The 26,550-nt window shown below is 40.0% G+C and overlaps 2 protein-coding genes across 3 annotated transcripts in view; one reads left to right on the top strand and one right to left on the bottom strand.

Moving 5' to 3' along the window:
- Nucleotides 1–12,635, bottom strand: part of LOC121356029 (protein only RNase P catalytic subunit) — a 37,095-nt gene extending 24,460 nt beyond the window's left edge. The window contains exons 1-4 of the mRNA XM_041472054.1: nucleotides 12,503–12,635; nucleotides 10,601–12,000; nucleotides 9,469–9,516; nucleotides 8,003–8,136 (exon numbers count right to left, since the gene is read on the bottom strand). Coding sequence (XP_041327988.1) covers nucleotides 8,003–8,136; nucleotides 9,469–9,516; nucleotides 10,601–11,601 — 1,183 coding nt within the window. The 5' untranslated portion in view covers nucleotides 11,602–12,000; nucleotides 12,503–12,635. The remainder of the gene's footprint in view (nucleotides 1–8,002; nucleotides 8,137–9,468; nucleotides 9,517–10,600; nucleotides 12,001–12,502) is intronic.
- A 47-nt stretch (nucleotides 12,636–12,682) lies between these two features.
- Nucleotides 12,683–26,257, top strand: PPP2R3C (protein phosphatase 2 regulatory subunit B''gamma). 2 transcript variants are annotated; one of them, XM_041472038.1, is made up of 13 exons: nucleotides 12,683–12,810; nucleotides 13,532–13,659; nucleotides 14,776–14,880; nucleotides 15,453–15,565; nucleotides 16,349–16,446; nucleotides 18,788–18,858; nucleotides 19,589–19,721; nucleotides 20,820–20,875; nucleotides 20,948–21,023; nucleotides 21,628–21,764; nucleotides 23,314–23,451; nucleotides 25,079–25,138; nucleotides 25,832–26,257. In XM_041472038.1, exons 1-13 carry the CDS (start codon nucleotides 12,684–12,686, stop codon nucleotides 26,018–26,020), a joined length of 1,431 nt encoding a protein of 476 aa, XP_041327972.1. In that variant the 5' UTR covers nucleotide 12,683; the 3' UTR covers nucleotides 26,021–26,257. The 2 variants fall into 2 exon arrangements, with proteins under 2 accessions (XP_041327972.1, XP_041327973.1); XM_041472039.1 differs by lacking the exon at nucleotides 12,683–12,810 and adding an exon at nucleotides 13,207–13,323.
- Nucleotides 26,258–26,550: the final 293 nt, after the last annotated feature.

Genomic DNA, 26,550 nt, shown 5'->3' with positions numbered 1-26,550 from the left:
CATATTTCTCATCCTCTCTGGACACGGGGAAGGAAAAGGGCAAAGCCTGGAAATAAGGAGCAGGCTACCTCATCCAGACATAATACAAAAGCCCAAAGACTTACACGGTAGGAGTGTACTGGGTCTGGCTGAGCTGGAGTTAACACTCCCCACAGCATTAAGGCTGTGTCTCCAACATTCCCTTTCATCAGTAGGTTGGTGGTGGGCAAAATCTGGGGAGGGGACATTCCCAAGACAGCTGACTCAACCTGACCAAAGGGATAACCCATCCATATGACACCTCCTTGGAACAACATCCAAGAGAAAGAAGGAGGCGAGGAGAGGGTGTTCATTATTATGACCTTTGTTTTCTGGAGCACTGCTATGCATACTAATGCTCTACTTCCTAGGGAGTGGCTGGACAATGGGAAGCAGAAAACAAATATTTTATTTTTCTTCACTTCTGCATGCAGCCTTTGCTCTTGCTTTAATGAACTGTCTCTATCCTGATTCACAAGTGTTTTTCCATCTCATTTCATACCCCTTTAATGTTGTTAACACCTTGTCCTGTTGAGAGGAGTGACAGAGCAGCTTGGTGAGCACCTGGTGTCCAACCAAGAACAACCCAATACAAAGAGAGAAAGTAGACAATTCAAAGAATGCTTGCTGATCTTTAAAGGATTGGGATTTGTCTGGATTTTATGCAGCTCTTACTTCAGCCACAGTAGTAAACAGATGATTCATCCACAGTTCCCTAAAGATATCTCCCCCATTAGCTAACTGTTGGAAGAAATTAAAGGCTTTCTTTCTAAGCAGTAAATGAAGTAGAGCACAGCTGCAGTTAGGGTACAACTAATGAAGTGAACCCAGACACAATGGCTATCAATGCAGTACAACTGTGACATGAAGGCTACAGAATCCCAGAATATGCTGAGCTGGAAGAGACCCACAGGGATCATGGAGTCCAACTCTTAGTCCTGCACAGGACCATCCCCAAGAGTCAGGTTGGTTTAGACAAAAATAAGCAAGCTATTCACAAAGGCTTACCCTTCCAAATGGAGACTGCAACATGTGATCTACACACACCCCACAGGCAGTGTATGCCACAGGAGCATTTACTTGGAAACATCCTGCTCAACAGGACAAGGGGCACTTCTGATGAATTCCTTCAATAAGCCAACAAGTAATAAAACACATCTCTCTCTCTCCCTCCCACTCTGCCCCCCTCCAGGTAAGAGCACCAAAATAAACACAGCAAACCTTACACTGATTCCTACCTTGTTCTGACTGGGTTCACCTCATAAAGTTTTTAAGGAAAAGTCCATTTTCCCTATGGACTCGAAAACATGACTCAAACTGAAGGAACTAAACTAAAACCACATTTTGTATTGCTTATTGACGTGACCTTCCATAAGACTCAGGTTCTGCAGAGAAGTACTGCAATACAGCACGGCTGTTACCTCACTGCAGGACTTCCCCCCACACGCACAGCACAGTGCTCACAGTGGCTCCAGTGATATCCTGTTTCACACCATGAACAAAAGAAAAGGGAATTTAAAAAAACCCACCTGATTTCATTCATTGCCTTACTGGGAAAATAGGGGAATGCCAGCTATGCAACCTTTAAAAATTATTCACTGCACCTTTATTAAAAAAATCTTTTCTTCACAAATGGATACACACTGACTAAATCAACTAAAAGAAAAAAGCCAGCTATAACCAAATCCATGATGGAATTTATATTGATGTAAAGAATTAAAGAGTTTTAAAATAATTTATTGTTTAATCACTAGGGTGTGGGTGGCTCAAGTCCATTCATATGTTGGCAAAAGCACAAAGAGTTGCATTTTTTTTGTATTTCACACCAGCTGGGTGGCTCATGCACTATTTCACCGCCATCTTACGCTGGTATGTACCGGCGCTGCCCCAGAAAGGGGTGCTTCCACCTTCTCCCTTTCCTCAGCCATTCATTCCTGGCTTTGTTCCCTCACCTACCTATGCACACACGTTAACACATGGAGAAAGACTCAAGTGGAACTCAGCCCATACAAGAGTTTTTAGTCTCCACCAGTCCCACTGCTGAGGTTACAACACAGAGGACTGTCTTGGCATGAAAATGCAGCCAGGAAATGGAATGAGATTGGTAGCAGGTGAGATTACTGGGATCACCTTTCCCCACGTGCAGCCCTGACTGTGCTAACTGGCTAAATGATGAAACAACATCATGTAACTCTCTGCCTGGAATATTACAGCAAAGCAAGAGAGGTTGGTTGTAAAAAAACAGAACTATAGGAATTATTGTTTGAAAAAGCAAGCAAGTAATAAATAACCAGTTTTGCTACCTTAATTAATTTTTTTTTAAATAAGTGTACCTTCAGACTTCAAAAGTCTGGTTTACACAGCAAGAAGCATTTGAAAAAGCAGCATTAATAAATATGAAAATAGTACTTTTTGGTAAGACAATACTATTTCAGCTTCTGTAAATAAATTTATAGATTTATAGAACAGAAATATATGTTTTTCTTCCTATACCAGTGTACATACAGATTACAAGCTTCAAGACCACAAAAAAAATGAGGGAAAGAATTCATTATGAGTATTTACAGATACTATGTTAAACATGATAACAGAAATAAATATTTCAAAACAAAGAAAATATAGCTAAACAAGCAGCAAGAGCAATGAGAGTAATCCACATGAGTAGTCTGAAATAATGTTAATGTCTATAACAGTTCAAAGTGTATGACAAGTTTAAAATCACAGAAAAATTTAATCTCTTTATCATTTTTCTTCTCAAATCTAAATGAAAAATATGTTGGCAACTAGAAATAAAAATCATAGCATTAGTAAAATTATCAAACCATCCAAAAGGTCTACTACCTAAATGCCAAAAGCCAAAGTAATCTAACATACAAAGGAGATACATGAGCAAATTCAGAGGACTTACAAATACAAGAAAGGCTATTATGTTCCTGCCAATGTACAGAGTTCAAAAATAAGAATTAAAAAACCCCACACTAAAATGTGTTCAAATCACTGCAGAAAAGGCTGTTGTCACTTCCTCTGAACAATAAAGTTTTTGTTCACTTCAGGAATGATGGAGAGACACTAGTTAAATTAAAAAATGTAAAACTACAATGTTCAACATATGCTTTTTGCAGAAGAAGTCACAATACTTTAAGCTTTGTACAGCAGAAAAAGCAGTGCTTCCTCTCTTGTTTAATGAAAACATCCTCAAGTGCAAGGAAACAGCAAATTCCGATTAACAGAATATTATATTGCACTTAATTATAATGTAACTACCCCTATTATCAAACAGTGTGTATTTTAGAGAAGTGAAAACATTCAATTTTTAAGTTTCCTAAAATACAATGTTATGGGGGTTGCTTTGTTTTCAGCAATGTTTCTTGGTATCAGAAGAAAAACACAGGAACGAACACTAAGTGTGAGAAATAAAATTCAGCTTTCCAGCTGAAAACCAGCCAGTTCTTTTTATTAAGGCACCTTGGTGGAGCACTCTTAAATCTATTTGTTGCTATGCCCGACGGGTTTGAATACTTCCTCTACAGTTTCAAAGCTTGGAAATCCCCTTCAAACCCTTCTAAACAGGATGGCTTTTCTCAGTATTGTGTATGGTAGCTCTGTGTACTCTGGATTGCACACAATTTGTTTGGCCTCCGTTACAGCACCTCTGAGTTCACAAATAACCCCTAGTCAGGAACTCCTGTGGCTGCAGCCTTGGGAGGCACCCTCAGGAACAGGAAGGTGCTTGCAGGCACTCGCTGTGATGTGCATGTGCACGGTGCTGCCCGTTCACAGCCTCTGCCCACGGTGGGCTCTGCCGGCGCAGGACTCAGCTAACATCCATGGAACAGAGGTAGAGGAGGTAAATGGCACACTTATCCCGGGCTGTGGCACATACTGTGCCACATTGAGAACAGGACTGACACATACCCTAAGCCCCCTTTGGGTCATTTAGGCCTTTGGGGCAAATCATGGAGTTGGAAGGAGAAACAAAGCTTTACAGAAAAAAAAAAAAAAAGTATCAATCTAAAAGGTAAGAGTTAGAACTTAATGTTCAAGGTTCCTTGGAAATAGCACTGCCTCATTCAGTTGCAAAAGAACATTGAGATGAATGGGCTACTTCCTCTTTGTCATCCCCTTATGTGCTAGAAGAATATGTAAAATCCCTGCTTAGCCCAGATCTAGTGTGGGAATTCACATGAGCACAAACCCATCTCTTCCTGTCCTCTTGACAGCACATACACGTCTCCCATGAGCTTCCTTCCCACTGCACAACAGTCCTTTCAGGCTTATCAGAGGTATGTAGGAGCCACAAAGGGAATGAAATTACAGCATCTGCGTAAACACCCAGGAGCAGCTGCAACATGAAAGTCATCACAGCAAAAGTTGATTCTGCCTCTCAGCACACCAATTATATCCACTCAGGCTCAATGGCACAGCTCCCAATTAAATGCAGCCAGGGTAAACAAGTATCTGACAGAAAATATCATGTAGAAATTTGGTACAAAAGGTGACAGTCTTATTGTAACTGTTTCCTTTCTATGGCAGCCTGCAAGGTTACAGCTCACTGTATTAGATCATCATATGACATCCTAATAGACCTTCCAGAAACAATGCATAAGGATCCAAATTGATGCCTATTTTTAATGTGTAACATTTCCTTATCATAGATAATCAGTTTTATAGTTCATGCAAGCCATCTTTTCAACATATTTGTAAATAGTGTTCACTACCATTCTGATGTACAAGCCTATGTTGTTTGATTTTCCTTTCTAAAACTAAGTACAAAAAAGACTTACTGTTTTTAATTACTGCACAACAAACTCCTTTTGGGGGATCCTCAACAAACCAAGTCTTTCCTCCTCATTTTCAACTCTGATCACATTTATTCTTAAGCAACAGAAATAAAATAAAGCAACAATGCTGTTGCAAAAGTAAGACAAATAAGTATTCCTCAGTGAAGAAAAAAACAGATTCCAAATGCATTTATATATTCAATTAGAAACACTGTCAGAAAAAGCATTTAGAGCTCAAAGCAACACGAAACTATTTTCTTGATTAATCATTTCATTGCAGGAAACACAGATCCACTAAAGAAAACTAGTTAGGAGAAAAGAAGGAATACAAAGCTAAAGTTTCCTATTTGAATTATAGCCACTACAAAAAAAGTGACAGACTGGAAAATGAAATCCCCCCCACCTTCTCAGATGTATTTACTCACATCCTTATTCCAGCCTCATCACCTAGTTCCCCTCTGGAAGCCCCTGGCTGCAGAAGATGTCACACAGTCTCACATACCTAAACAGGGCAGCATATTTTCATCACCACATGTCTGCTTTCATAGCACAAAGGCAACTAAAAAGTCCCAAATTTATTTCTGGAAACATCAAGATAGATCATGACACTGTTTTGTCACTACCCCCATATTCATGTCCAAAATTCACTGAGGAAGCAGACTTTAAGCTGTACAAAAACAGTCAACACAGCAAGTTCATGTCCACTTAGGGACTACCTGCTGATACAGAACTGGAATGAGATCAACTTGAAACTAACAAGTAGGTGGCCCCAGAGTAATATATGATGGAATTTCAGCTACCACACAGTCTAACAGAATCTACTGCCATCAAAATTTAATATAGTGTATTGAGTCTTTGTTTCATTAGATTGTATGCATTTAATCAATCAGGCTCTTACACAGGGGGAACATAATTTCTACTACTCTTCAGATTGTGTGTGAAGGTCCTGTTACCCAGAACTCCCTTTCTAAATCTCTCCACCTTTAACTGGTATTACCAATCTAGCCCTGTCAAATACTTGACACATTTGAAATTTTCAAGCCATACAGTGTTCAATAAAACACAGCCTTTTGTTTATTTTATGATATTGTAGAACACCAGTACCTATTAAATACTTAAAATGACTGCTACATTTCTAAGCAGTATTTTATTCTCCTGTACAATTCGCAGCTAGATCAGATCAAAAGTCCTGAACTAATAATAAGATCTGTGTGGGAATTAGATGTCTGCACAATATGCTGCATGTACTACAAATACTCCAAGACTGTTTCAAGTTTCTGTAACTGATAAACATGTTAAGGTCTGTGCCTGCAGAAAGCCTGAAGAATAAACCTGGTGTCCTCTTCCAGATTTTCAAAGCTGGTGAAGAACTGAGGTGCCAGCTGCAGCAAACGCCCAAGCAATACTCAAAGATAAAGCAAACCTGTGCCAAGATGTGGTGTGGGCTCCATCTAGTGGGACTCAGCTTTGTTCCATATTGCTATCACCAAATCTGTTATCTCCACACAAAATGTCCCAGAAATAGAACCATGGAATCATTAAGGCTGGAAAAAGACCTCCAAAATCATCGAGTCCAACCTGTGACTGATCACCACCTTGTCAACTAGGCCACAGTACTCAGTGCCCCATCCAGTAGTTTCTTGAACATCTCCAAGGACAGTGACTCTACCACCTCCCTGGGCAGCCCATTACATGTTTTACCACCCTTTCAGTCAAGAAATTCTTCCTTATGTCCAACTTCAGCCTCTGCTGGCACAGCTTGATGTTATGTCCTCTTGCCCTTTTGCTGGTTGCCTGGGAGAAGAGACCAACCCCAACCTGGCTGCAGCCTCCTCTCAGGTAGAGACAGTAAGATCTCCCCTGAGTCTCATTTTCTCCAGGCTGAACAACCCCAGCTCCCTCAGTTGCTCCTCCTATGACTTACCTCCAGACCCTTACCCAGTTCCACTGTCCTTCTCTGGACATGCTCCAGCAGCACCTCAATGGCCTTCTCATGGTGAGGGACCCAGAACTGGATGCAGGATTAGAGATGTGGCCTCACCAGTGCTCAGCACAGGGGGACAATCACTGCCCTGGTCCATGCTGATCACACAATTTCTGATACAGGCCAGGATGCCATTGGCATTCTTGGCCACCTGGGCACACACTGGATCACGTCCAGCTGCTGTCAAGAAGCACCCCCAGGTCCTTTTCCGCTGGACAGTTTTCCAGCCACTTTGTCCCCAGCCTGTAGCACTGCCTGGGGTTATTGTGACAGAAGTCCAGGACCTGACATTTTGCCTTGTTGAGCTGGCCTTGACCCACTGCTCCAGTCTATCCAGATCCATCAGCAGAACCTTTCTGCTTTCCAGTTCATAAACAGTTGCATTCCCATGCAACTTGGTGTTGTCTGTGAACTTGCTGAGGGTGCATTTGATCCCCTTGTCCAGACCACCACCAAGGTATTAAACAGGACGTGCCCCAGCACTGAGCCCTGGGGAGCCCCCCTGGTGTCTGGCTGCCAGCTGGGTGTAGCTCCTTTCACAGCCACCCCCTGGGCCTGAGCACACAGACCGCTTTTCACCCAGGGGAGAGCATACCTGTCCAAGCCATGAGCTATCAGCTTCCCCAAGAGAATGCTTTGGGAGGCAGTGTCAAAAGCTTTACTGAAGTCATAGAACTGCAATATACTGTAATGTCTGAAATTGCCCCCTCTCATATGTTTACCATGACCTTTGAAAAGCCTGATACCATATACTGTAATTATAAATATGAAAGTGTATCTTTAAAATTGAGGAGTAATTGATATATTGGTGGGTTGTAAAAGGTGACAGAACAAAACTATAACCAGTTCTTTTACTTTTTTGCAAGCTCAAGATGTCTTATTTTGTTCTATTCACTGGGTTTTATTCCATATTTAAAATTTAGCTTTTGGAAGATCAAAATATTTTAATTTTTAATGTAAAAACCTCCCACATTTTAATTATTTCAGCACCCATTAACAGCTGGCTGAAAACATAAGAACAAACAAAATATGAAAGATGTTGAGATTTAGATGCAAATTATAAACACAACTGAAAAAGACACAGAGGATACTTCATGGCCCATCTAATGACCTACCAATGTTTAAAGCAAAGGAAAAAATTTCTGGTGTTCTCAAAGTGCCTGAACATTACTTGTATATTATCCTTCTAGCCAATGAACCTGACAGTGTACGAGACCTACCTCTGGACTTGTCTTTCTAAAAGTGTCTGTTCCATGTATCACGTCCCTCATTATTCTCTCACTGAGATGACTGTATTCCTCTTCGGTGAGGCTACTGTCCTCCAGCTGATGGTTGCATACTGGGCATTGTCCACTGCAATCATAGTGAAACAAGAAAATAGAAGGAAAAAAGCTTTTAAATAAGAAATTCCTTAAATACTACTAACTTATCAAGTGTCTGTATATGAGCACAATTCTTTAAAAGAATCCCAACACAGTACAATCATCAGAAAATCAGTTGTACTCTTTCTGCGATGCAACCAAAACCTACTAAAGTCACTAGCTATTATACTTGTTTTAATTTCTTGAAACCATTTCAATTACTTATCCAAGTAGGCTACCTCAAACTTGTTTAGTTGAAAATAAAGTGTTCTTAAAGTTCTAACAAAATAACTACTATGGAACCACTTGTCACCATTTTGTTCACAGATTCTTAACCCATGATAAAACGTGAGGTGACCTAAGTTAGTTTAGCTCTCCAAGTCTTTAACTGTTTACAGACAGTAAGACAGAAAACAGACTTACCTCTCAGTCAAGACAATTGACTCTAGAATTTTAAAACTCTTAAAGGCTGGAAAAGGCTGTCTAAAATATGATGAATTATTACAACAGAGTACAATACCACACACATTCTTACATAATAATAATCTATTTTATAGCAAACAACTCTTAAAAGAGTGAGCTATCCTGGTCTTTCAAGGGCTTCAAAAACTGTGGGCTTTAGATGTGCTTTTACTTCGCAGTATGCAACACAGAGTATTTTTATAAACCACCTAAAACCCCCATAATCCATTGGAGACATTCTCATAATTAATACATTTATAATTGCCAAATTGCTACAAAAGCATAAAACAAGGTTTCAAATAGAATAACATTTCAAAATAGCAGTTTACAGACATTAAGAAAACTGCACTGTGATAGAAACACACACCCAAATATACCTGTGAAAACCATTTTGTCTTCACTGAAAATGAGATAGGGAGAAACCTTTCATCTGTACCAATTAACTGCAGTGTACAAACAGTATCAGTTTTCAGAAAGAGAAGACTTTACACACCAAAGCTGCTCTACTATAGATCTTGTAAAACAACAGTATCATAAAGTCAACAAAAAAGAAAGTCTTTAAATCCTGAACAGGAGACAAATAAGCCACACAGTAAAATGGCACCTCTTATTTTTCACTGTGTTTTTCTGTCTTGGCTCTGCTAAATATAATTCTCTTCCAAATGTGCATGCTGGGTTTTGATTAATGTATGAGTTGAAAACTGGAGTTTGCAAAATCATATGTCACAACAAAGGTTCATATTCTCAAGGACTGAAATACTTTTTTATATAAGGAAAGCCATTTTTTTATATTTTTGAAGGAAGAGATCAATATAGACTATTCAAGACAATACCTCACTTGTAAACAGAATGTTGCATTTACCTGTCTTTAATTTTGGTGAGGTGTCCTCTCCAGTTCCCTCCTGGTAAACTAATATGTACAGAGGGAAAGATAAATAAAAACATTAGGTAGGCTCTTATTTAACAATATCTGAATTACGTGTCAGAATTATTATATTTTGGTCAACACTTAGAAATAAAAAAACCAAAGAATCACCTACCTTACAAAGGAATTATATAAAAATCCATATTAATTTAGTAACACCTGGAAATATTATATAAAGAATGAGCATTTAACAACATGCAAAAAACTGACACCATCAACCTCAGTAGTTTATGCTGTCCTCAAATTTTAAGAACAACACAAACAATAAGTGTGCACTGACGACTTCTAAGTTACTGCCCTACACATTCATAAGCCATCCCAATAATGGTAGTGCATTCCCACTGCTACATTTCCCATCCAGGAAGACTAACTTGTAAAAGGGCTCTGTAGCTCACATAAATCAAAGCAAACAGCTAAAAAATCACAGATGGGCTCACACCCAACCTCATGACAAATATGGAATGGGCTCAGGTGAAGCCCATTGTGCATGTGCACTGTAACTAGTTGTAATCTACAGAGTCTGACAATCACTGCTCATGACAACACACTGTGTGACCAGCTAAATACTGTGGTAAAACATAGAGCCCCCTATTAAGATTGTATAGAATACTAGATTAACAAAGTCAATGCATTTAATCTTAATTTTACCTAGTGGAATTTGCTGCCTCTTTTCTATAAACAAAGAAACTATCTAACTTTCACCTAGTTTACTACTTCTACACTCCAATAAATTACAGGAAAAGCCCTCATACACGTCAATATTTCTTATTTAGCACCCCAGAAAGAGATGAAGTCAGCTATTTTCAATTGCCATGACCCAACACGATTTCCTAATTTTTGTACCAAGGAATAATATTTAACAGGTAAAAGAAAAGGTGTAATCAGTAAAAATTTTAAACTTTCACAGTAATTTGTGAGCAAAAATAAAATGCATCTTTTCATGACAACACATCTCTCACAGAGAAGCAAAAATCAAAATGAGATGTTGAGGGGTCTCAAAGTTGATCTGTGGGATAATCTGAATCCCTCCACCTCATGAACTGCATCTTGCTATTGAAACTTTATTTACCTTTCAAACCATAGCTTTATACTCCGCATAAATGTCCTGTGAGGATATATTTGGTTCTCTCTCAAATATAAGAGGATACCAAAGAGCTCTTTTTGTAACTCAGCACCTTTCATACCCCTGCTGAAGTCAAAAAATGACTGCAGGACATCCAAGGTTGGGACCACATCTTTAGCCAGCATCTCACTGTACAGTTCAAAGGCGAGTTTCAGTTCTTGGTGACGGCTGGCTGCTTTGATACAAGATTCATAGCACGTCCGTGAGGGAATCATAATCTTTTTTACTTCTTCCAAAACAGTCAGGGCCATTCTCCATTGATTTGAATTGCTCAACCCCCTGATCAGAAGGCCGTAAGCTCCACTTTCTAAAATCTTAAACCTGACTTTCATTATGTCGTACACATCCTGGATTTCCGAAACCTGTCCCTGCCGGACACACAGTGTCAGGTATTTGACCAGCACGTTGTAAGCAATGTCACCATTACGCTTTGCCACGTGGCTCAGCAAGGACTTGGCCACATCAATGGGGCTGTTGCACCTGATCATACTGTTCAGCATCACCTCTTCAAATATTTCAGGTGAGTGGAAATCTTCCCTTAGTTTGTTCCATTCCTCAGCCTGCAAAGGTTTTTCTGGAGGCTGTACATTCCTAAACTTATGCCTTGGCACAACATGACTCATTGACCATTTCTTTGCAGCTCCAACAGAGGAAGAAAAGTGGACTTTCCCTTCAGACATTTCTTTAGTTTCCTCATCCCATCCTTTTCCTTCTTTGCAATCAATTTCAGACCTTTTCTTGGCAGGTAAGACATCAGTTTCTTTGGGGTCCACTGGTAAAGCAGTGCTGGAAGATGTCATAGAACTGAAATAGTTAATTTTTTCCCTAATAGGGATGCTGAAAGAGGCAGCAAACAGTTGTCGGCATCTTGATACAGGCCAGAACATGTGACATTTCCATAGCAAAGCCTGAAAACCTTGCTGACTAGTTTGAGAAAAGAGTGCCATCACAAGACCAAATTGTCTAACTATTAGCTCACTGTATCTGATTAAGTTATAAAACGAAAAATAAAGTTTGCATGGGGATGTTTATTAACAGAAGCCTATTAGCTGTCAAGCTATACAAGCTTGTTTCCAAATGCTTGTTCTGTGAGTCCTTTTTATCTCTTATGGACACAAACAATGGTAAAATATTTTTTCACAAAAATCGATCTCTTAGACTGTGAGGGCAAACATCCAAAATGAGGGTATCTTTCTTTCTAGAGATGTTTTACACATTCCTGTTTGTTGGTTACAGCAGTGATATGTACTGTCACTGTTGTATGCAGAAAGGCAACGTTGATGCAGCTACACAAAAAGGACGGGGTTTTTCTTCCTGCCTTTGTCCAAGTTAAGTCAGGAGATTTCCTAAAAATAAAAATAAGACCACGACATCATGACCTGATCCGTGCTTTCCTGTGATATTTACATCTGCACGCTAGCAAACACGAAACTCAAGGTGGCTCGACAATTTCAGGTGAGAAATCCCAATCCTGATCCTTCAGGCAGTCCCAGCACGCGGTTCCTACATTGCTTCCCTCACATTTTTCACCGGGTGACAAACTTCCGTTTAACTTGTTTCCCAATCCCAAATCCTTGGTAACGCCGCTGCCAAAGAGGCAGAGCAACACCGCGGGCGGTAATTACACTGAAACCCCAGGGACACGTTACATTATACAGGTAAATATCGGGAGGTCCGCAGGCTGATCCGCCTTACAGGGATACTCCACAGGGTCCCACGTCCCTCACTCGGTGCTCCGCGGACCCGGCCCGGCCGTGCCGCAGAACCCCCGGCTGTTGGAAAAGTCTTTCCCGCTCCTCCCTCTCTCCCTCGACCCCTCTCCCCCTCATCCCTCCGCGAAGGGCCCACCTGACGCCGCGCGCGGCGCCCATACGCGGCAGGCCCGTGCCCCACAGCAGGGCGGGCCAGCTCCCCAATTGCCCGGAAGCGCGTGGCCGGCCCGTGCCCGCGCGTGGAGCCAATCGCGTCTCAGCGGGCGGGGCCACACGTGATCCGCGCGCCCCTTAGGAGGGACGGGGGCTGCTCCGCCATGTCAGGTGTGGGCAAGAATCACCGAAGGGGGGCAGAGTCGCGCCGCTCAGGGCAGCGCGCATGCGCGTGCGTGCGGATGGACTGGGAGCGGAGGCTGCGGGCCCGCCTGGCCGCGCGCCGTGCGCGTGAGTGCCCCGGGATCGGGATCGGGCGAGGGAAGCGCCCGGCGGTGCCCGCAGTCACCCGCGGGGCGGGGACACGGCCGGCGGGGCGAGCGTCTTCCTCTCCGGTGCTGCCGTACTTGGCCGTGTCCGGGCTGCCGCAGGGGCAGGGCGGGTCCCGGAGTTGCCCTGTGGAGAGCCAGCTCTCGCGGCTCGGGGGCCGGGGAGCGGGGGCGGTGGGGCCTATGAGGGCGGTGAGGGCCGCGCTGCCCGGCGCACGCCCTCCCGCAGCCACGGCCGGCAGGGCTCGCTCGCGGGAGCGCAGCGACAGCTCCGAGGCGGCTCGGAAAGGCGGTGTGAGGGGCGGCTCGGAAAGGCGGTGTGAGGGGCGGCTCGGAAAGGCGGTGTGAGGGGCGGCTCGCACCGCGCAGCGTCTCTGACAGCGTTGCTGTTCTGCTGCCAGGCGTCGTCATGGAGCTGCTGCGTGAGCTGCTCCATGCCTTGCAGCGAATCGGGTGTGCGCAGTCATTGAAAGAGGTGCTGTGACCATAATCAAAATACTTATGGGACGTACTGTTATGTAATTTGTGTGATTGATCTGTGCTCCACTCATTTCCACCTTGTATTTATGTTACCAAGCAGCACAACCAGATAAGCCTCAGTGTTATCTCTATTTTTGAAGCACTTTGTTACCTTAAAACTTTGTTTGGAGTACAGCGTGAACGTTCTTTTCTGTGTCACTCAGCCAAAAAGAGTGAACAAGAGCTGAAGGATGAAGAAATGGAATTGTTCACAAAATATTACATGGAATGGAAAGGAGGGAAAAAAAGTGACAATATGTCATATGCAAACATACCTCGATTTTACTACAGGGTAAGTGAAGTACCCGGATAAACTTTTAACAAGAGGTTATTGTATATTATAAAAAAAAGTTATGCTCACTCACAGGGACCCTGCAGCTTCAGAAGCTAAAGTAGATTGAAGTCTGAGTGATGTGAATTGCTTAGTCTAATGTTTTGTCTTGTATAATTGTAAATTTTAGCAGTTTTAAATAAGTACTAAGAATCTTATCAGAGTCAGTGAAATGTTTTGTTAATCGGTCTGCTTGGTAAAGATAGGAAGTTGTCTTTCAAAGGCACTTAAAATTCTTACTAAATTTTGATACACTGGTGTTACACATATGTATCTTCTGGTTCCTGCTTAGACATGGTGGGATGCTGCCTCATGAAAATGGTGGGTCATTGCTCTCCCAGACTAGAGATGGATCTGTTGCTTGCATCATCCATCAGAAATGCTTGGTCCAGCAATCTAGTTGTGAGGATGAATCAGACAGGATGGGAGCACATGTTGACATCTTGATATTGCTGGTACTCATTAACTTGACCACTCAGCTGCTGCCAAGCCTCTCGTGGTCATGTATTCCTTAGGGTCTCATGGTTCTGCCAATGCAGTTCTCAAGTACCCATGTTTCAGTTAATGGATACATGTGCAACTCTCCAAGTTCCAGTGGTGCTGTACAGTTTGGCACGTAAATATGGGCAGAACTTTCACACGAGGTGTTCTTTCATCTTATTTGTTGGCCAAACAAGTCTAGCAGATTTTCACACTTTGGAGAGTCAGGCCTACCACAAAACAGAATGTTCTGTTTCTCCTGAGTAAAACACATGTCTTTTATGTGTGAGCCCTCATACCTAGCAACCATGGGAAAGTGCTTACTCAATGGGTTATCTGGTATTAGGTACTTCTCTCTCTCTCTCTCTCCTGTTAAAGATGTCCTGCTTTAGGTAAGTGCTTCATTATTGAAATGGTTTGAGACTGTGTGTCAAAGATATCCCTTGTAGCAGAAGCAAGTTTGGCAGACTGGCTATTTTCTATCAAGTGGACAACTTCAATCAGAGCGTGTGACTCAAGACTACCTAAGAATACTTGTTGAATGTGTAGTTTTTGAATGGTCTTGCGCTGAAAATTAAAATGCCACAATGTTTCCAGCTGCCAGCTGAAGATGAAGTCTTGCTTCAGAAATTAAGAGAAGAATCTCGAGCTGTCTTTCTGCAAAGAAAAAGTAGAGAACTGTTGGATAATGAAGAGCTGCAGGTAGGAAAATAATTTCTGTATGTCTTGTAATGGCTTCTGAGTGGATTTAGATCCTCTCCTCTCAGGGTTTGATGATCTCCTGTCTGCCCACAGAATCTTGTGGTGAGGTGCTTTGTATTTGGGCACACGGTACTTGGTAAAGCTGAAGTGCTGCCTAGCCTTGGGCAGGTAATGCCAGTGTGAAGCTTCCTCATTATGATGTATGGGAGGACTAAATTGGTGGCTTCCAGTTTTCCAGCATGTTGCAATGATTTCCTGGTGGGCTCAGATGATAAAATAAGTTCTGTTTATCTATCACTGAGAGAGACTCCTAAGATGGTTGATTTTATTACACTGCAAAGACAAAAGGGGTGTGACCCTAGAAATGCTAGTGAGGGAGGGAGAGTGTGCATGTGTTTAAGGGAACAGAAGTAGCACACACTGACCTTTCTGGCTGAACTGACCATGTTTCCTGATTAACTGAGAATACCTTGCATCAAGCCCACATTTTTGCTGAGTTTCTTAAATACTATATCTTAAGCACGTTGACATCTCTAAAGAGATATCTTAACCAAATATAAATGCCTTTTAAGAATCTATGGTTTCTACTGGACAAACATCAGACATCACCAATGATTGGGGAAGAAGCAATGATTAATTATGAGAACTTCTTGAAAGTTGGTGAAAAAGCCGGACCAAAATGCAAGTAAGGCTTTCTTCTCTTGTATATGCTCATTTTGAGTAAACCTAAGTGCTACTGTAACTTTCAGTTGCTAAAATAGATGGGAACAGTTTCATGGTGAGAAAAAATTAAATCCATGTAGTTACTGATGAACTGGTTACTTTACATCCTTGCAAAGGTGTACTCTGCCTCTCTGAGGTGACTTGTAATAGAGGTGCCTGAAAGAATGATGGTGCATCCTTTTGAAGAAAAGTTTTTATCAGCACGAACATTTTTAGATGTTAGTGGTCAACAAACAGCACATTATGTAAATGAACTGGAAGTCATGTCTCCAGTGATATTGCCCAACCTTCCCTAATATCATCTGATGAAGAATTTCCTACCAGATGTGCACAGCATGCCATGAATGGTTGTTCTTTATGCTCATTTTGGAGATGGCTGTTGTGCACATAGTTTTGTGATTGAGCTTTGGGCAGAAGCAAATTATTTGCCAGTACTGACAGTTTCTTTTATGTGCATATTGTTGTAGAAGATTGGAAACTACCAAACACATTGTACTAAAGAGAAATTTAATAAAAGCTCTCTAAAGTTGTACATCACTGAAGAGTCTCATGAGCAGAAGAGGTAGCTGATTTTTGAGTTTACTGTTACTTGGTAGGATTCCACCTGAGGAGTGTAATGTAGCATATTAACACATTCTGTGTTAAAACATTATTTTACAGGATCTGTAAATGTCAAATACTGTAACTGGATCTGTCAGTGCAGTGTTATCAGATGCACAGAAGTAGCTTTGTATTTGCTTTACAGGCAATTCTTTACAGCGAAGATCTTTGCCAAATTACTCCATAATGATCCTTATGGGAGAATATCTATCATGCAGTTTTTCAATTATGTCATGCGAAAAGGTTAGTGGATGCTTCTTCTGTGTTAAAAGTTGTTTCATTTAAAGGCTATTTTCAGCTTTATTAGTTACTTGATGTTCCCTTCAACAGCAGTGAGATCTGCCCTTAAATGCAAATGCTGCTTTTCTTGAGGCTTGGGATTTTTTTCTTGTTATTAGAAGGTGGGGGACCGCTGTACCTCTGAAATCCACTTCTCCCTGGCCACAAATATGCTTGATCTGTTTGTTCATATATATTGTTTTCTGATTTTCTTTATTCAGGCAATACTGTGAAGTGCAAAACAATGCAGTTCCATGGCAGGTGTGATCTTAACCACTGTGATGGGGCAGATAGCTTTGTTTGCTGTTTGTCTTTCTAACTGTTTGTCAAGTATGTCAGTATGTTTCTGTGCTTGTCACTTACTGTGCTTGCAGCTATTTTTTATTATAAATAGCCATTTGGGCTGAAAATTTTTCTTTTTTGCCTTTTTTTTTTTTTAAATACATATTAGATGTTGTTCAAAAACACTAGGCTGGCTAGCAGAAGGGCAGATTGTCTCATTATCTTTTGCCCTGGCTACTGCGTTCTTAGATTAGCTAATGCCTTCAGGAGAGGAGAACAGCACCTTTCTCTGAGCAGCTCAGCCTGTTTAACTTAAAATCTTGTGGTGCAGGGGATGAGAAATGTGTTGAGCAGGAGGCATGATGTGCAGGTGTGCACAATATGCAAGAAATTAGTAATGGACCCATTTCCAACAACAAACCCAAAAGCTGCAGGATAGGAGACTTGTGCCAAAGTCTGTTAGGATTGTATGCATTTCAAAACGGCCCACCCAGATGGATAGAGGTTTTTCAGAGCTTGTTTCACCCAGAAGTTTTGAATCTTGTGTGTTTAGGATGATGCCTTTCTTCTAAGCAAACAAACAAAATAATAATTTAAAAAAAAGCTGCCACCACCAAATCACTTCATGTATGATACATTTATCTTTAAACTTAAGCCAACAACGAAACAGCCTCACTGTATAATGTCTGCCATCTGACTCTTAGCACACCATGAGAAACACTTACCTTGAAGAGTGAATGTTATGAAGTACAGCTCATATTGTATAAGAGGAACTTTTGAACTGTTTCCTCAGAAAATGGGAGTTAAATTTAATGTTGAGTATGTGAATAATAGTTTGTATAAATCCAATTTGTACTCCATCACTGTTACAGTGTTTTGACAATGGCTTCAAGCACATTGTTCTGTAGATTTTCCAATTAATGTTCCTTCTTATTACGAAGATAGATGCTTGTGTGATTCTAATTCTTGTCTTGTAACTCAGAAGTGAGAGCCTGACCTTTGGCTGTAGCTGCAGTGTCTGGTGCTATACAAGGAGCTGAGCAATCTATCTGTGTATGACATTGTGCAGCTGTTTAGCACAGTGAAAATGCACTGCTACACGTTTCTAAGTCAGTGAGAGAGAGTGAATCCATATGATTCCATATAACCAGTTGTGTGTGCTTGCAGCGTGGAAAGCCTTGGCTGCATCATCAAAGGAAGCATGGCCAGCAGGTCAGGGAAAATGATTCTCCCTCTGTGCTCTGAGACTCTTGAGTCCCCATCTGAGCCAGCACAGGAAAGATGTGAGCCTCTCCTGTGACCACAGGCTGAGAGAGTTGGGGTTGTCCAGCCTGGAGAAGAGAGGACTCTGGGGGAGTCCTCATTGTGCACTTAATGGGAGTGTATAAAATGGAGAGTGACTTCTTGCCCAGGCAGATAGGACAGGGACAATAGGTAGGACAACACAGTTTTATATTAAAAGAGGAGACATTTAGAGTAGGTGCTAGGAAGAAATACTTAGAGGGTGGTGAGGCACTGGAGCAGATTGTCCAGAGAAGTTGTGGATGCACCATCCCTGGAAGTGTTCAAGGCCAGGTTGGATGGGGCTTCAAGCAATCTGATCTAGTGGGTGGCATCCCTGGCTGTGGCAGGGGGAGGCTGGAACTAGGCGATCTTTAAAGTTGCTTCTAATCCTAGCCATTCTATGATACACCAAATAAAATGTGTCTGCTCAGCCATTTTTCACATCTAGTTATTATAAGGCAGTCATGGCAGTGGTGTATCTTTATATTTATATAGTATATATTTATGAAGTGTATATTTATAGTATACTGCAAGTGACTCCTAAAAATTTAGAGACTGAAACAGTGTTTCTAAGCAGTACATGACATGGCTTTGCTTAAAGCTCAGAAAAATGGGAAGAGGCGCTTAAAATCCAACTGTGCCTTGCGGCCTCTAGAATAACATCAAATTTTGGCATGAATTCAAAAGCCCCATAGGTTTCTTGCATTGTAATTCTGTTTTCTGTTTCTATTTTCTGAAGTATGGCTTCATCAGACAAGAATAGGTCTCAGTTTATATGATGTGGCAGGACAAGGCTACCTCAGAGAATCAGTAAGTAAATTCTTGATTAACTTAATGTCTCTCTTTAAATCAAATGACAGAGCATCAGAAAGATCCCAATTTTTTTTCTAGCCTTGTCTTGTAAAAGTTTATATCATAAAATAGATTTGGGGTGGGCACATTTGTTTGGATAAATTGCAATTTATGTGTTCAAGAGATGTGGTGGTGAGAGTGGTGCTAGCCTTTTAAACTTTTGGTTAATTTTCTGAAAAAAGGATTGTATCTACCAAGATTTCATGTCATTAGCACTTTACTAGATTTAGTAGGTTATGATAAAAATCACAAATTATTCTTCAGTAAATTATTCTCCTGTTCTAAAAGGAGGTAATATTATAAAAAAAATGTCATAGTTACCACTCAACATAAAGAAAAAAAGATTTATTAAAGAATATTAAACAATGGGATAATGCAATCAGGAGTTATACTCCTGATACTTGAAAAAGGTACAGTGGAATGCGTTTATATTTACATATAAATATAATGTACTTTGTTAAATTCTGATTTATTAATAGGTTGTTTCAGCCCTAGAATCACATGTGCATGTATATTATCTGGGATTTCTTGCACATAGACAGAAGCTTTTTTGCCTGCTTTCATGCTCTTTTCTGCATTGTTGCAGGACTGTATTTTTAACAAAATACACTTGAAAGCCAGGGAGAAATATAGCAAACATGGAACAATAGTAGTGTTCAATGCTTGTTTCCTTTTCTTAATTCTGCAGGATTTAGAAAACTATATTTTGGAACTCATCCCTACTTTGCCACAACTGGATGGCTTAGAAAAATCCTTTTACTCCTTTTATGTCTGCACAGCAGTTAGAAAGTTCTTCTTCTTTCTGGATCCTCTCAGAACAGGTAGGTCTCTTAAAATGTTTCCACTGAAGCTACTTGTGTTTTGAAGCAACGTGTAGTTGTCCTGGTAGGCTTTTGTTCAGCATTGAAGATTATTCTCCACTGAGGACCATGACTCTTTATTGTGGTCTAATAATCTACTTTTAGAGCTAATGAATTTCTGTGAGATACCTATCAGTTGAGGTTCTATAGAGTTATCTCATAGAAACTGACAAATAAGATACTGTTTCATCATAATGAGCCATTAGCAGTAGCTAATTTTTTAAGTGTTTAGGGTGAATAGAAAACACAGCAACCAACAACACAACTGCTTGTCAGAACATCCACAGAGCTGTGGAAATGCTCAGGAATGGTTAGGGTGATGTGCTTTTCCTGTGATTAAATCTGTATGCACCATGCAGACCCACTAGAAAAGGTCTGCAGTTAGGTCTGCTAATGCTTGTTACAAGTGTAGCTCCCTCCTATGCCCTCCCATTTAAGTCACAAACTGCCTGTGTTTCCAAGCTCCAGCTGTGCCCCTTGTAAAGGTCAGAATTGTGTGGGCAGCAGCCTCTGACAGAGGTAATTTCAAACATTTGGAGACGGTGGGTGGGAAGTTTTAAGTGCCATTATTTTGCACAGCTGTTAGCACAGTGTCTGTGCACCAGTCAGAGCTGCACCAGCAGAAGCTTATTCTGCTACCTTAGCTTCGTGTCACAGCTGTAGTTTTGAAGATGTAAGAATATCATGTCACTTAGGAGACTATTATTTCATCAAATGTCTTAAGCATACTTTCTTTGCATTTTTTTTTTACATTTTGAGTAGTTGATGTTGAACATTCACATTTATTTTAATCTAGTTTTCTGGCATTTAAGGCTTCAGGATAGCTCCTGCCAATATCAGGCTAGTTTTGTCCAAACATTTTAAAAGGTATTTTATCTCTGAAATTAGAATGTTATCCTTGATGTTAGACATGGGTTTTGTTTAGCTTTTGTTTCTTTAAAAGACATCATTTTCTGCTCCAAATATTTCTTTCTTAAGTAGAACCACCTAAATGAGAATAGTCAAATGGATATGTTGGCTGAGCAACTGTTAAAATGTATTTTCTTTTTCTTGCTGCAGGGAAGATAAAGATACAGGATATTTTAGCTTGCAGCTTCCTGGATGATTTACTGGAGGTAAAGATCTCTAACATATACTGTTGTATTTTAATTTACTCTTTCTGAATTCTAACTTTGTGTTTCACTTAGTTAAGGGATGAAGAACTTTCTAAAGAAAGTCAGGAAACAAATTGGTTTTCTGCTCCTTCTGCATTAAGAGTTTATGGTAGGTTCCTTTATATGCCAACACTTTCCTTCTTCTCTTTCTTGTGTGACTTAGTCAGATTATTACTGCTATTTTTCCTGTGTTTTTGTCATGTTAAATCCTCCTGCTAACTTCTTTTCAAATCCTGTATTCACCCTTTCAGTTTATATTCCTGACTTTCTTTAATTTTGGTTCTCCACTGTTGCTCTTTATTGTGGTTTTAAAATCTGTCACTTTGTTGCACAAGGTACAAGATTCCGCTGTAACCTTCTCTTCTGGCTCTATTCATGCCTTTGCATCATTTCTAGCTCTTTATTAATGCTTACAGCATATTTGAATAAAGTAATATGCTCTTAGCCTTCTGCTCCTCTCTCAGTATACACAGCTATTAACTTATATTAGAACTGCTAACACCTCATTATGGGAATCCCCCTTCTCTCCTTCCATGTTCTGTACTTATTTCTGATGCTTTCTGATTATTATTGTGAATCTAGTAAATTCTCACTTAACTGCGTTAACTTTATTATGGAAATTAAAAAATTTAGCATTTCAATGTTTATTTTTCTCTGTTGAAAGAGTTCTGATAGAGGTATCTTATGGTTTGCTTTTTTAATCTCCTTCCTAGGTCAGTACTTAAACCTTGATAAAGATCACAATGGCATGCTCAGCAAAGAAGAGCTGTCCCGATATGGAACAGGCACTCTGACCAACATATTTTTGGATCGTGTCTTTCAGGAATGCTTAACTTATGATGGTGAAATGGTAATTGCATGTTTTCCCTTTGTCCACAGCATACCAGGTTTGGCTTATTGAATAATGTAGCAAAATAACTTTTGTTTATCATTGTGCACACAAATGACCATGCAACATATTAGAAAGTTAATTTTCTTAAGAGCAAGGTGATTGTAGTGTGGCCTAAAAATAAATTGCTTGTTTGAAAAAGCAGAGGTGATAGAGAATCCAGACACCTTAGGATAAAGTCACTTGTAGATTCAATTAGAAAAGTGCATACTGAAAAAATTTATAGATGCAGCAATACTTTTTAGTTAAATGTAATGCTTTAAAGAGAACCAAAGACAAGTGGCACACTTGAGATTCGTGCAAGTTATCTAAGCTGTCAACTTCATGAAGACAACTGTGTTTTTCATTGTAAGCTTTCCATAGCTGTGAAAAATGAGAAGGCTATCTAATTTAAAGTAACACCTTATATCTATATTTTTGAAGCTTTACTTAATGTTTAGCCACAATTCTTATCTGCATTCAAATGACTGGAGTGTGAAGTGGTAAGTTAGAAATTCACTATACAGCCCTTTTGCCACCTGAGCAGTTTTTTTGTTGGAATCACATAATCATTGAGGTCTTGAGGGATCCTCTTAGTTGTCCTGTTCTGGACTTGCAACAGTAGGATCATCTCTTGTATGGGGGAGACCAGGGCCGGACCCAGTGCCTGGATGTAGAGAAGGATCACCTTCCTCAGCTTGCCACCAAAGCATTTCCTAATGCAGCTGAGGGTGCTGTGAGCAGCCTTTGCTGCAGGGGCCTGTTGCAAAGCTGTTTTCTGGTAGTCAGCCCCCAACTCTACAGGTACGTGGAGTTATTCCTCCCCAGATGCAGGATTTTGCCTTCCCTCTGTTGAACTCAATGAGGCTCCTGTTAGCCCATTTTTCCAGGCTGTCAAGCTCCCTCTGAATGACAGCACAACTCCCTGGTGTTACAGGTAAACAGGGTAATTATACACACAGGGCTGTAGGACTTCTGTCCTTGTCACAAAGTTTCCCTTGATTGGGAAACTAAGAATCCATACTAATGTAACAGAAAAGTGTGATACTTATTTGGAATGTTGACTAATGTTTCTGGCACATAATTTGCCAAACCGCTGACAAGATTAAGAATTATGTACTTAATTGGCTGTATAGTTCACTGTCTCCGTCTCGTTCACTATTTGGTACCAGTTGGCTTTTAATTTATGATAATGAAAACATTTTATGTTTTTGCTTCACTAGTTGGGTATTTCAGCAGTTTAAGGATATATTAAACATTGTTTAAAAGCATATATATGGCATGTTTCATTTGGATTTATGCTTGGAATGCTATTTTGCCTCTAAAATGGCAGGATTTCTCGTTAGCAGCAGACATGAAAAACTAACTTTTCTGTGCACATTAGTGGTAGCAGCCATTTTCTATTTCATGTTGTCTTTTTCAGAAAATAAACTGATCCCCTAGAATGAAATAGCTGCCAATTATAGAGTTCCTGCTTGCAAAATCAATTTAGAAAGAAGACTGTAATAAGCGTGATTGTATCTACTTCTAGGACTATAAAACCTACCTGGACTTTGTGCTTGCATTAGAAAACAGAAAGGAGCCTGCAGCTCTGCAATATATTTTCAAACTGCTTGATATTGAGAACAAAGGACACCTGAATGTCTTTTCCCTTAATTATTTCTTTAGGGTAAGTCTCTTTATACAAGTAGGCCATTTTCTGTGTTTATAGTGTTACAGCCTATGTGCTTCTGCATGCAGATCTGCAGGAAATCACTTTAAATTACCAACAGCCACAGGCAAGCTGGTAACGACTTCTAAGAAGACTTACTTTTTTTTTAAAGACTAAAATTGGAAAGATTTCAAAAGGTATTTTCAGTAGTTTATCTGCAGTTGAAATTAACTGGTTTGATTTTGAGTAGGAAAAATATTTTCTGTTGATTTGTTTTTTTTTTTTTAATTGAAAATTGTCCTAAGATTATGGGATGATTACCTGTTAAAATCTTTTATGATAGTTCTAATTGATTACTGCCCATGGTTTTAATTTCAACTGTAATATTTAAATTCACTAAAAGAAATTATGATAATGAAATTTATTGATAGGCCTATACAGCTGTGGGGTTTTTCATTCAGTGCTTTTCTTGCAAAAAGCTTATTGCATTTTTCATAGTCTGCATTTGTACATGCTGCTTCCGAAATAGATTTAAAGTGAGCTTAATTTTTTTTAGTTGCTGTTAAAATTAGCTTAAGATTTTACAATCTTCCTCCAAACTGTGGTTTGTATGTGAAGGGTTTTGGTTGTTTTGGATTTTTTTTTTCTTTTGACTAGTGGTGATTCTGGTTTGGAAAGGGGGCAGGTGTTATTTTGTTTTGTCGTATTTTTCTCATCAATACCTGGGATATCTTGGGAAGTGCTATGCAGTGAAACAGTATTTTTGCTGTGGATAGTTCCAGCTGAGTTATAACCTTGATGCTTTATTCATGTGCAGGATTCCCTCAGTATATCTATTCAGACACAGGGACAAGCACTCCACATTTTGTTATATGGATCTTTGTATTATAACTGTGAAAATAAATAATGTCATTGTGCTTAGCTGTATGCTTGAAGGATGAAGAACAAGCTACAGACTTCATAGAGTCAGTAAAGCATTCAGGGCTGCTCAAGGCAGGATCTTATACACACCTTCTTTCTGTATTGTAACAAGTCGCCTTTAGAACGTGGAATGTTCTAAGTTTTCCTTGAAATCAGAACAGTTCCTCTTGCTCTGTGAATGATTGCTTTTCTGCTAGCATTAAGTGTGATGGGTCTGCATCTACAGAGGCTGTGCAGACAAGGCTGTGCAGCTTGTGCTAGTGAAACAGTTTTGTTCATAGCTGTTACTTGCAGGTGTAGATTTGGTGATGCAGGTGTTTAATTAGTACCCCATTAAAATAACTGATTTGTCTTTCTGCCAATTGGTCATTTTCCTTCTCTCTTTCCTTAGCCTATATTTCATACTGTGTCAGAAATGTAACCTTATGGTTCGAGTGTATTCATATCTTAAGTTTTGAATGTTGAGGGATAATATGCAAATTGCTCAAACACTGGTCATAATGAGATTCATATCATATTCATTAAGAACTGTGAACTTAGAGATGTATATCATTGATTATGCCTTAACTTACCCCTGCTTCACATACGGAAGAAAAATTATCGCAAGCTGTACCATGAATGCTTTGTTAGAGGGCAATACAGCTTAAAATGCAGAAGCATTTAATAACTTTCATACAGCATCAGTATCAAACTGTGCACTAGCCATTCCTATCTTTTTTTTTAGGCTATTCAGGAACAAATGAAAATTCATGGACAAGAACCAGTTTCTTTTCAGGATGTCAAGGTTAGCTTTACCAAATGGAATACTGTGTAAAATCTTTGAATAAACATTTAATAATTTGTGTTCCAACATAATTTCTAGGTTGCTGTATATTTATTTGGAGAGTACTAGAAATGAGCTGATTTGTCCTACTCATAGGTTTGAAAATGCCTTTCTAGTCAGCAGTTGCTCTATAAAATGTCGTGTTCTAGTAGTTTCCTTAATAATAGACAAATTACCTGTAAATACATGTTGCTGTTTCTTACTCTTGAAGGTACTTGCTAAGTCCATTTTACACTTCTGGGGATCATTCCTTGGGGGACGGGGCAGACTAGTGACTGAAACAAACAGCCTATAAAACTGATTACTGCCTACTGTATATATAGTTTCAGTACCTAAAAAAAAAGGACAAGAGCCTCTACAAAACTTAGCACATACAAGTGAACTGAGATTCATTCTGCCTCTTTGAGGCTGAAGCCTCCCCAGCAAAGCAAATTCTTGCTTGAGATGTTGAGCTGAGGACACTGCTCTGAACTGTAGCCAATCAGTCAGTGTGCTTTGTATCTTAAATGCTTTGGGGCTTAACAGCTGCTTTTTGTAAATTGGTGTGGGTGGCACTAGTTACCCAAAGATCATTCTGTATATGGTATGAAATAGCCATTATTCTGCTCATTTATGTGTGGGGCTTTTCTCCCAATTTTGACTTGTCTTTCATAGGATGAAATCTTTGATATGGTGAAGCCTAAGGACCCTTACAAAATCTCCCTTCAAGACTTGATCAATAGCAGTCAAGGAGACACTGTTACCAGCATTCTGATCGATCTGAATGGGTTCTGGACCTACGAGAACAGAGAGGTCCTTGTGGCAAGCGACAGTGACAGCACTGCTGATGGTGATGATACGTGACTTCAAATGGGAGCAGGCTGTATCCACAGAGATCTCAATCTGATGGCCAACTGTTGGAAACTGGAAACATTCATTATCTGAGTTAACTCCTCTTCCATTTTACTTCTCTCTCTTCCTCCTTTGCCCCCACATCTGATATAAAATGCGGTTCACACGCCAATCACAGAAGTAATTTTTGAAATGCTGTTTAAGAGGCAAAAGTAACCTTTTTTAAAAAATAAATATTTTTGGACTTTTTTCATGTGTACCAAGCCCTGTTCTTATTTAAATACCTTATTCTAAGTGTGAATTTAACCTGTAAGAATGTGGTTCTTGGTGTCTTCAGCACTGGCCTGTATCCACTCAGCCATCCCAAGCCTCCCTCTCCATTCTGCATGGCTTCCTCTCATGACAGCACTGGTGAGCATTCTGTTGTGAAAGCAAAAGTTTTCCGTAAGAAGTAAAGAATTTAGGCCTTTTTCTTCTATGCATGACCAGTTTTAAGTGTGTAACAGGAAGGATAAGTAAATTACTGACCTAGATATTTATCT

This window comes from Pyrgilauda ruficollis, unplaced genomic scaffold, assembly GCF_017590135.1.
Source record: "Pyrgilauda ruficollis isolate IOZ18807 unplaced genomic scaffold, ASM1759013v1 scaffold28, whole genome shotgun sequence".
NCBI classification, from domain to species: Eukaryota; Metazoa; Chordata; class Aves; order Passeriformes; family Passeridae; genus Pyrgilauda; species Pyrgilauda ruficollis.
This window is presented reverse-complemented; position numbering and strand designations above follow the sequence as displayed.

What these genes read in the sequence shown, in the direction of transcription:
- PPP2R3C (XM_041472038.1), top strand. Translation starts at nt 12,684, where the DNA reads ATGTCAGGTGTGGGCAAGAATCACCGAAGGGGGGCAGAGTCGCGCCGC. An exon ending in AAAGCCGGACCAAAATGCAA is followed by an intron (nt 15,566 to 16,348) that starts GTAAGGCTTTCT and finishes TTTGCTTTACAG; the next exon opens with GCAATTCTTTACAGCGAAGA. An exon ending in CAATTATGTCATGCGAAAAG is followed by an intron (nt 16,447 to 18,787) that starts GTTAGTGGATGC and finishes TATTTTCTGAAG; the next exon opens with TATGGCTTCATCAGACAAGA.